Source organism: Brassica napus, chromosome C1 (assembly GCF_020379485.1).
Source record: "Brassica napus cultivar Da-Ae chromosome C1, Da-Ae, whole genome shotgun sequence".
In the NCBI taxonomy this organism is placed as follows: Eukaryota; Viridiplantae; Streptophyta; class Magnoliopsida; order Brassicales; family Brassicaceae; genus Brassica; species Brassica napus.
In genome coordinates this window covers 47284015-47295632 of record NC_063444.1, presented here as the reverse complement: position 1 = coordinate 47295632, position 11618 = coordinate 47284015, and the positions used below count along the sequence as shown (strand labels likewise).

The window sequence follows — 11618 nt, the reverse complement described above, 5'->3', positions numbered from 1 at the left end:
AAGGAAACCATCGGTTTATGTATCCAAACCGGTGGTGTGGAAACAACATATAACATAGCTGAGGGAGAACTCCGTGTACCACGTGCAAGCTTATCCGCCATAGTGTTTTGTGCCCTTGGAATATGTGTGATCTTGAAACTAGGGAAAAAAGTCTTACTGCGGCTGAATTCTTCCATATGTGTAGCAAACGCTGGCCAATCCTCACGTGACGACACCATCTTCACCAGTTGAGAACAATCTGTCGCGAAAACTACGTCTGAAAACTATAGGGTCTTCATGCACTCTATAACCCAAATCAGAACCTCACATTCTGCATGTAGAGGTGATAGACTTCGTCGGAGATTCATTGCCCCCATCATTACGTCCGATGTCCCCCTCATTCGACAGTACCAGCCCTGTCCAGTGAAGACATCTTGCTCCCGCCAAACCCCATCGACATAGCACACTCTTGTATGCTCCACTAATGGTCCGGTGACCCCTGTTTGGATATTTGCATACTGGTTTGGCACCAATACTTGTGCCTCAGCCCAAAGGGTACTCTCAACTTCCGCTTTCCGTAAAATTTCCTGAGGATTCCCATCCTTATTCTGATAAATATTATCATTTCTATTCTTCCATATATACCACATAATTCAGGGGAAGCAATCAGAATCAAATTCCTTTGGAATTCTCCAAAAGAGATAATTTAAACTAGTGTAAACCGAAGAAGATGGGTATATTCCGGAAGGCGAGGGGATCCTAGATTACGCCCAGGTTTTTAATGCTGGTGGACATTCAAAGAGAACATGATTTATAGATTCCTCATCTGCTCCACAAATACTACATCTTAAATCACAATTTATACCCCGTGCCTTCAAATTCTTAAATACCGGTAGAGTCCCAGATAAAACCTGCCAAACGAAATTCCTCAGTTTCGGGGAGCATCAAAGTTTCCATGTAAACACCAACAGTGGTTTAACGTTTGGTCCATAAATAATTGTCCTTGGTTTCCTGTCTGGATATAATGACTCTGTCCTGAAACCTGATTTAACCGAGTACTTACCGGACTCTGTATACAACCAACCAGACAAATCTGGCCTCTGTGTCCTACTAACTGCTATCCCACGAATGATCTTCACTTCATCTGGATGAAAATATTCATTGAGAAAATCTACATTCCAGGATTTATCAACCGGGTTGATGAGATCTTTCACCGTAAGAGATGGATTTAAAAATTGAGATTGGTTTTTTGGTAATGCTGACCTCGGGAGAGGAGCAGGAATCCAGGGATCATTCCAAACAGAAATTGAGTGCCCAGACCCTACTATTTTGATTAGCCTCTTTTTTAACAAGAGATCGAGCTGAACATATGCTTCTCCATCCATAAGAAGAGGAGTAAGATCTGTGATCATCCAAAGGATGAGAATTCTAAAAATATCTTCCTTTGAAAACCTTGGAAAATAAATAATCAGGCTTATCTATCAAACACCATAATTGTTTGGCCAATAAAGCTGTATTAAAATCTTGGAGATCTCTAAAACTTAGGTCACCTTCTTCTTTATGTATGCAAACTTTATCCCAAGAAAACCAATGTAAACCATTTTTGTTTCCCCCACTACTCCGCCAGAAGTACGCTAAAGTACTAGCTAGTAATTTTCTGTGTAACCCCTTTAGGCAGTTTGAAACATGACATCACATATGTTGGCATAGGTGCGGCTGAAGATTTTATCAGCACCTCTTTACCCCCCACCCTGTAAGGAATCTAACTGTCCAACTATTTACTTTATTATTTACCCACTCATTTTGAAAGCCAAAAATCTTTATTTTTGAACCCCTAGACTCTCGGGTATACCCAAAAACGTTTCCATCCCTCCCAGATTCGTAGTGTTCAGTAGATTATGAATAACCAATCTCACTTCCTCGGGAACCTTATGACCAAAAAGAATCGATGATTTCGAAAAATTAATTTGGTGGCCTGGCACTAACTCATAGTTTTTGAGTAGTTGAAGGATAACCCCGCATTCCTGCACTGTAGCCTTACAAAAGAAAAGATTATCATCCGCAAACAGTAAATGTGAAATTGGTGGACTTGCCCGTGCTATTTTTAGGCCTGTTAACTGTTTCCTCCTTTCCTCCTTCTGAATGTTAGCAATAAGAGCTTCTATACATAGGATGAATAAATACGGGGACAACGGATTCCCTTGTCGCAGGCCCCTCTCCGGGACTATATGCCCTTTCGGTTGCCCATTTAATAAGACCTGACCGATGATATACATTGCATTATCAAAGCTACCCAATCAATAGAAAAACCCATTTTCAAAAGAAGACTCTTGAGAAAAGGTCATTCTACTCTGTCATACGCCTTACTCATATCCGTTTTGATTGCTAAAAATTTATCCTTGCACGCCTTATTTGTACGTAACCCATGAAACATCTCCTGAGCAATGAGAATGTTATCTGAAATTAGCCTACCGGAAACAAATGCCGTTTGAGTCTCCGAAATTAACATTGGTAATAAACCTTTCAACCTCTGGCATAATATCTTTGAAATAATTTTATAACCCACATTGCACAAGCTTATGGGTCGAAGCTCCGTCATCCTACTTGGTCTCTCCGTCTTCGGAATAAGACATATATATGTCAAATTAAGTCTCGCATCAAAAATTCTTGTCCTTAGAAAGTCATTAACCGTGGAGACCACATCATCCTTAATTATTGACCAAGACTGTTGATAAAATAGTGCAGTCATCCCATCTGGACCAGGGGCTTTTTTCGGGTGCATCATAAATAAAGCAGCCCTAACCTCTTCTTTCGTAGCCATAGCCATCAGCCTTAGGTTCTGGGCATCCGTAACCAATGTTGGTACTTCCTCTAAAAAACCTTTGGGTCCGCTGGGGAGGATATACTGAACACATCCGTAAAATATCTTACTGCTACACCTTCCACATCATGTTCTGAGTTCACCCATTTTCCCTCTTCATTATGTAGGCCAATAATCCTATTTTGAATACGTCTTTGTTTTGTTAAAGCGTGATAAAATTTTGTATTCCTGTCCCCGAGAACATGCCAATTAATCATACTTTTTTGTTCCCAATATTGTTCCTCGTCACGATACGCCTCTTGTAATTTCCTTGATACCTCATGTACCTCTTCATTAGATTTTGTAAAATCATTTTGAATTCCTCAAGTGCTCTTTGTAGGGAATCTATTTTGTCCTTCCCATATGGCAGATTAAGTTTCCTCCAAACTGAAATCTCATGTCTACACGAATGTATCTTGTCTACAATTCATGCCCTTGCCCTTCCGCGATTAATGTTCCATCCCTGTGTTATTGACTCCATAAGACCATCTTCCCCTATCCGCCTCTTATCAAATCGAAAAGACCTTCTATATTTTATAACTTTATCCTCAATTGTTGCTACAATGGGTCTGTGATCAGAGGCAACCATGCGCAAATATTCAACAAATAGACATGGAAACAAATTATGCCATTCATTATTCCCCAGCGCCCGATCCAAACGACACTGAACTTCTTGGCATTGTCTCCTCCCACTCCATGATAAAGTATTTCCGAGACTAGGGAATTCCATAAGACCACAATTATCTATCATATTGTTAAAAGCCACAAAAGTATCAGCATGTCGAATGGTACCAACCTATTTCTCGTGATTATCTCTAATCTCATTTAGGTCTCCAATAATAAACCAGGGTTCACCCCGAGCGATACCTATTCTCGTTAATCTCTCCCAAACCGGATCTCGAAGATTTTGGTTTGGTTCACCATAAACAAAAGATATAAAAATCCGCTTGCCATTATATTCCATTTCAACATCTATAATTCTATTACTAGATGATATAATATTAACCTTGTAACTAGAGTTATAAAATAAAGCCAGCCCCCCACTTCTACCTTGGGGATCAACCGTATGGAGATGACTAAACCCAAAATGAAACTGAAAAGATTGTACAAACTCAAAATTTTGTTTCGTCTCGATAAAAACAAAAACTATGGTCTGTGTTTGTAATATATTTCCCGCAAATAGCTAATAGTCCAACTGGTTCCAAGCCCTCGACAATTCCAACTTAAGATCTTCATATTAACAAATGTTGTAGTACCACACCGGCCTTTTAAATCCTTTCCAATAAAAATTATCCGCATATTTACATTCCACTAAGACCCTAGTGCACGATTCCTCATACCAATTCCAATCCATACAAGACCAAATTAAATAGCACTGAACTTGTCCAAAAAACACCCGAACTACTTTCAACCGTAATACCTTATAAACCTTTACAAAAACCACATTTGGTAACAAAGCCGCATGCATTACTGGAGAAATTAATAACCAGCATCTATATCCTTGATCCCCACCAGCACCGAATGTTAAGATCATAAAAACTTGCTCAGTGTTTAACCTTCTCACCAAGACCATGCAACCTCGCCTTTGATAGCAAAACGCCACCCACCCAAAATTAAACCGCATAAGGCAATTTGGACCATAGAAAGCCGAGTAGTTATCGTCATACCAAGACATCAACCAGCACCTTCCCACATCTATCAATACCACATGTGCATGTGTATCAAAGAAACCTTTAAATTCATAGTGCATAGGAACATCTACAGCAGACTTCCCGCAGCTATCACCAGTCACTTTCATCTGATTTAGAAGCAAAACATACCTAAATATAGGCAAAGCTAAACTGAGATCAGCAACATCAGCATCACCACTGATCGTGGGAACTAACAAGACACCCTTAGCAAATCCAATAAGACCACACGACACCAATGAAACAGAGCCACAGATATAAGCACTCCAATCTATAAACCACAACCTCACAAGATCTCTCATAAAATAGACAACATTCCTACAGGCAACTCCTATTGACTCCTCCCCACTTAATAAAATTTTGAGAACACCCCAAACTTCTAGTACTAACCCGTAGTAATACCCACGACAACAAATACCAGAGAAACCTAATCTTAAGCTCACTACAACCCAAGAATTAAATTCCTTTCTATCAGCCAAAAAGATCCGCAACTGACCCACACAATGACCGTGATGCATCTCCTCAATAGTAAGAAAAAGTGTTCCAACATCACCTCCAAACTCTATACACCAAAACCGCAGATAAATAAATATAAGAGCACCCAGTTTCTCCTGCTTATAGCTACTCTCTAACCAGCAACCAAGCAAAAGACACCATGAACACACTTTTCTACTTAAACGTAAGACCCTGTTACCTTGTATCCCATTTCCTAAGCAATATTCTCTGTCAAAAAGAAACACTAAGCAAGCATACCTTGCATTCAAGTGCATAAACACGCTGATTCCTATGTGTCCCCTCCTGTCCAACAACATCACCAAAGAAAAGAAACAAATGAACTTCGTTACTTCACCGCATCTCCTCGGCTCATGGTTTGATGAGACCAATCTAGATTTATCCATCCATGAGAGGGGAATGCTCCAAATACTCCGAGACCTTAACGAAAGCCACCACAAACACCCGAGATCTGGACCATAGACTTTGAACCCGCGCCCAAAGTATTTTTGCCAAGTAAAGATCGCATTGAGAAACCATCAAGTTCCACACTAACTCTTCCACCAACAAAATCCACCTGCCCCTGGACCTGCCCAAGAGCCTCCCCCACACTTTGGAAAATTGGAGCCGCTCGAAACTGAAGAGGAATATCCATCACACGAACCCAGAAAGTTATTTTCGATGGATAGTTCGGCTCTAGCACCAGCTTCCACATGACCATAGACAACATCCAGTAGTCAAAATGGAACGGTTCCATCTTGAGGACCTCTACAATATCCTCCTCCAAATCAAAGTTAAACTGAAATCTTCCAAGCCCCAGACCAACACCAGCCACGCGACCCTCAACATTCCAAATCCTTGGAAGCAGGAAAAGAAGGATTTTCATGTCTTGCTTTTGAGGATTCATGCACCGCCCAATGAGGGTCTTGGAATAGCTCGCAATGAGTTCTGAATTGTCAAACCGTGGAACCGTAATCCGTAAACCATGTTTAGCCACCTCCACCTTCTTACCGCCTGACTTAGTAATCCAGTTGCCTTGAGACATTGTGAAAACAAAGTGAATGAGCGATAGAAAAAAGCCGAGAGAAAGAGCCAAAAAGACAGTAAGAACACAAATGTTTTGAGATGTGTTAACCCTCTTAGCACATATCTCTATAAATACTATAGACTCTACAGGCCTAGACTTTATGATCAAGCAAATCCGAAAATCCCAAACCGCATCAATAATATTAATCAGATTATATTTGAGGAAAATTTTTATTACAGAAACCTCTAATTCCTCTATTACATTTTCCAAAGATCGGGAAATGATCCATACAGAATCTGTGGGACCAAGGTTAAGTACTAGCTTCAGAATCACGACGATATTCCCTAATCTCACAAAAAAGGAAACCGAGTCATTCCCAAGACCACCAATCTCACCATTAAAACCAAATCGAGAAAAAACTCCATACTTCCAATTTCCCAGACCATAACAAATCAAAACTCGATTGCCTTTGAAACCAATCACACCGTAACCTTTCCCAATCCACCCACATCGTATCCAAAAGCCCGGATCCTTATCAGATCTAAACAGATAACGGCTTTCCATCTGTGAATCCTTCTCGTAACTCCCCTCAATCGCGAAAATATTTTATTAATTTGTTGTTCAAAAAAAAAAATTTATTAATTTAAATGTAAAAAAAAAAAAAATCAAACATCAACTGTCCATATATCTAGTGGTGAGAAATAGGTTTTCAAGCGACTAAGTAGAATGTTTAATAAAGAAGTATTGGATTTCTACTTAATTTTAAAATCACGAAGCGCTAACCTAAAACTTTCTCAAGCATGTTCAATATGAAAGGCGTTGATGATTATCCAATCACCTTCCTTCGTTCAATTCACTGGATAAATTAAAACATCAGCAGAAAAAAAATTTCATGCTATCAACAAAATTCCTTTGTAATGTCCATGTATCTTATCACTGTGTATCATTAATAAGAAAAAATATCAATATTTAATCCTTACTCCTACTTGTTTAATAAAATTTTAAAAGATTACTAGGGGTGGAACCCCCCGCGCAAGGGCGGGGTCGTATATGTTGTTGGCTTGTTGCTTTATGGAGTAATTAATCCTGTAGGTGAAGTTCCTCTTAAACGTGTGTTGTTGCGTTGTAGATATTTGCATACGAAGAGAATTGTGGGTCAGGGAATAAGTAGGGAGGTGTAGGTGTGTTCTTGATTTACTTGAAGAAACCTTGTAAATGACGATCATTTGACCTGTGTCTGTCTTTTGATGTTTTTTTGGGTATTATTTGCCTCACCGTCGTTGAACATATTAAGTGTATTTGTGTCACTATTTTTGGTTGGTTCTATTTTAGTGTCATTCAGCTTTTAGTTGATGACATTTTTATCTGGTTTAAGATTTGATACTATTAGTTTACAAAAAAAAATTGATACTATCAGTACATGGTTGAATGCTACGACATACTATATGTTAGTTGATCAAATCACTGTATTTCTTTAAGAAAATAGAGAGTATTAAATGTACGATGCGATTAAGGTGAGGTTTTTAATTGGTGCATTAAGTGAAGTCTATGTTGATGCATCAAGGGACTAACTAAAGGTAGCCACATGTTAATTATACCAGACGAATATTAGTGAACATGTTAAGCCGTCAAACTTCCTTTAATTTAAATGAAAATAACAATGTTCTCAGATGGAGCTTGTTGCAGGAAATTTTAAAAAGAAAATAGGAAAAACACAAACGATGGAAAAGAGTAATTGCGTAGAGCTTGTAATGTAGGAAAAGAAAACTTGGTGGGAAAGACGAATTGTAGTACTTCCAACAATCACTCCAGGGGCGTTTGAGGCTCTTCTCCTCATCTCCAAAGCTGGGTGGTGTTGGTTGATCAACGTCCATCCCTTTTGTAGCCCCATCCATCGGGTTGGTGCCAGAAGCAGGTGGTTGTGCAATCTGCCATGCCGCTTGTGGAGTTGTGTTGCTGCTTTCAACCTATAACTAATAAGTAGATGTGTTATTTCAATCACCGCTGTTGAAGATGTTTTCTTTACTAAGCTTAGTTTATCTCTGAATGAGTTTCACAGACACGTAGTGCACAAAAAAGAGTTTCACAGACACGTCCTCAGAAGTTGCAGACATTGTACGTGAAGGTGCCATGGTTGGGAGTGAAATTGTATGGTTTCACTTGAATCATGAAAGAAGCATTGCTTGCCAGCGAGTTCTTCTAGGCATCTAGGTAGCTCCAACACTCAACCGCTATTAGCCTGTCAAAGGGTCATATTCAGACACTGTCATTAACAAACATAGTTTGACACAGAATCTGTAATCTGAGGAACTGCTTGAACCGCCACAGTTGATCCCATGTTGAATACACCTACCTGCATCGACCATTTACCAAAGACATTAATAAAAGAATATTATTACATTCCCTAGACTCCAATTTGTATCTGTTATCTTTTGAAACCACATACCTCCTTTCCATTCTCAAGCTTTACGCCATGACCTTGTGGATCATACACTTGCTCCTAGGTTCGATGAATAGCTGTGACAGCAAATGTCAGTAATTTCTTTGGCTTAGAGAGTTAAGATATGTAACTTTCATCAAACTTACCTCAATGGATCCAATGTTGGTCGCACCATCAACATCAAGTGCCATAAAACCTTGTTTCCATATCCCTTCAAGTACGACTTGTTCTCAATTAGATTAGCAGCTGACGATCAATATCTGGAGATAAAAGAAAAGCATACACATATTTGGTACGTTTACAAATAAATAATTATCCTTTCATTTTCAACATAGAGATTTTTTATAGTTCTTGTAGCACACTCATTCACAGGAAACAACCGCCCGGCCTGAGAAAAAAGTGTTTTTAGAAAGATACCAATAGTTACGAACCAAACCTGCAAAGTGTCTACGAACCAATGCATTCCAGTCAGCTGGAGAGTGTATACGATGATAGTCCCCTGGTCTTAGGTATATCACACAATAATAGAGCCCCTTCATCGGAGTGCAACAAAACTCGATCATATAAGTTGCAATTTTCTTGACACTAAAGTCATTGCTTAGACGTGCTAATATTTCACTGACCTAGCTGAGATGCTCTCCCGTAGTTTTGGAGAAGCCAAAGAGATTCTCAACCAAGACTTGTCGATTTTATCTGCAACAGCTTCTTTCTCAGATTCATCCTTACCTTCAGGTACCATGGGAAGGTGAGTTTGTTCCGAGAAGACCTGGTTCTGAGTAGGAATGTCCTTTGACTTGCTCGTTCATCCCTCTACTTTCTTTTAACTCCCCAAACCTCAGAACGTTGCCATCCACATGACTAACCTGATTTTATTCTTGAAATCTTAAAAAGCAAAACTAAGAAAGAAAGTCTGCATAAAAGAAAGTAACAACGTTCAATTGTGTAAGATGAGGTAAGTTTCATCCAAGTTAAAGGACAAACTTCAATTGTGAAGAATGCAGTTATCATATATGAAAAGTTGCAGATGTTTACACATGAGAAATCAAACCATATATGATTATACCTGCTTGAACTCGTTGGTGCTCTTTCTTCTTCTCTTTTGAGATGGACAGCATGTTTTTGATGTTCTTTTCCCGAGGGTAAACACATAGAACTCCATTCCCCTTTAGACCCATGATTTCTTTCATCTCTGTAGCTTCTTTCTCATTCATCTCCTAACAAAACATTACATGATGCATGCTATTTTTTTATAAACCAGCCAAAACATTAGTGAAATAATTTTTTTTATTAAAATGATATACCTCCAAGAATTCAGTGGCGTCCTTTTTATTTCCCTTGAATGAAACTCTCAGCTTTTTCTTTAGAAGATTCAGAAGTTTCTGAAAGAAAATGGAAACATTAAAACAAATTTTTAGAAACAGAAAGGGATATGTTGACTCAATAAATAATACATATACTTCTTAAGGCTCTCCATATTTTCTTCAACCACGGTAACACTATTTTTTTCCTGACATACAATGTATCAACAATCTACTCTAGAAAGCTTTAATAGATGCCAAACTAAAATGAAAATGATGAAAAACAAAATATAGGGTAAGTTTCATACCGTAAGCCAACATATATGCAATTCAATACGTTGAATCAATCCAGATGGAGACTGTCGAGGGAGATGTATGAAGCCGAGACATAAATCATGATGAAGATCAGCAATAAAGGAAGACGAGAATTGAGAAAGACGAATCTGCTGACGACATGTTTTTGCGGTGGATTGTGGCGAGGGTTTAGTCGTGTTTGGCCCTAAATTTATAGGAGAGCTTTCATAGATACATGAAAACGACTGGATTCAGATTGAAATGAAAGGGCAGATGTAATAGAGAGATGTTTAGAAGGGATTTAATTTGGAACTGAAGGCAAAATTGTGTGTTGAATGTGGTTTTTCCTTAGAGGAGTGAAGGAGATGTAACGTTGATCTATTCGTGAGTGATATTTTTTTTATACGTTTGATGAAAGAAGGGAGGTGCAGGAAGATGAAGAGTTTGTCGATGGATCTCAAAATGGGACCCTCTCAGATACATAAATCTTGATCCGGTTCAGACCGAAGAAATAAGTGACGTGCCAGAAAGTCAATCTCTGATTGGCCTGAATTTCCAATCCCACGTGGACGCGCTTAGATGACTTGATATCCTGATTTTAGTATTGTTAGATATTCAAATTAATGATTCAATTAAAACTAATTTAAATATGACAAATACAAATTAATGAGAATATGACAAATAAATAAAATTACCTAAATTTATAGAAAAGATATTATGTGATGTAAGTTCAAATTAATGAGAACATGACAGCAGCTGGCCATCAAATAAGAAATTAATAAAATCACAAAGACCAAGATTCATATCATAAAAAGGACAAATGAGTTAGATGTCACAAAATATGATGTGATGTAAGTTCAAGATGTTTGTTCAACTCCTTTATATAAATAGCACAAACACCTTAGTATTTACGGGGTGGGATTTGGATATAAATTAAGGTTTAGTGTAATTTAGTGATATTTTGGTCAATCTTTTCTTTATGTACTAATTTTTTCATCACATAATATTTTGTGCCATCTAACTCATTTGTCCTTTTTATGATATGAATCTTGGTCTTTGTGAATAATTTTGGGCTATTTATATAAGGGAGTTGAACAAACATCTTGAGCTTACTAATTTTTTATATTATCAAATGATATATGTAGTTTACTTTTCTTATAAAAACTAACATCTAGGGCTCCATGTTTTTTTTGCTAAACTTAGGGCTCCATGTTTCAGCTATTATCATGATCAGATTTCAACAATTATTAACAACATTGTAATTAAGATAAACCATGAAAGGTTTATGTATCAATTAAAAGACAAATTACCAGATATAACTACAACATACTACTTTCATTTACAAAAGATCGATTTTTAAATTTCATTTTTATAGATTTTCTAATTTTTAACAAAAAAGTAAAACTTTTATATTTGGTTCTACGGAAAAAAAAAACATAGAAGCAAAAACAATTTAACATTATAACCCTTCAACCTGATAGCAAACATGACTATAGTAACTATACAATCTTAAAGCGCATGAATGAAAGACCTAGCCGAA

The 11618-nt window shown here is 37.8% G+C and overlaps 1 protein-coding gene across 1 annotated transcript; it reads right to left on the bottom strand.

Annotated features, from left to right (window-relative positions):
• Positions 1–100: 100 nt before the first annotated feature.
• On the bottom strand, positions 101–10947 carry LOC106375074. The gene is made up of 6 exons (XM_048744663.1): positions 10093–10947; positions 9788–9865; positions 8923–9700; positions 8633–8746; positions 8493–8563; positions 101–8399 (listed from the first exon to the last, which is right to left on the bottom strand). Exon 6 carries the CDS (start codon positions 6608–6610, stop codon positions 5462–5464), a length of 1149 nt encoding a protein of 382 aa, XP_048600620.1. The 5' UTR covers positions 6611–8399; positions 8493–8563; positions 8633–8746; positions 8923–9700; positions 9788–9865; positions 10093–10947; the 3' UTR covers positions 101–5461.
• Between the last annotated feature and the right edge of the window lie 671 nt (positions 10948–11618).

Coding starts and splice junctions, on each gene's coding strand:
- LOC106375074 (XM_048744663.1), bottom strand. CDS start 6,610: ATGGAAAGCCGTTATCTGTTTAGATCTGATAAGGATCCGGGCTTTTGG.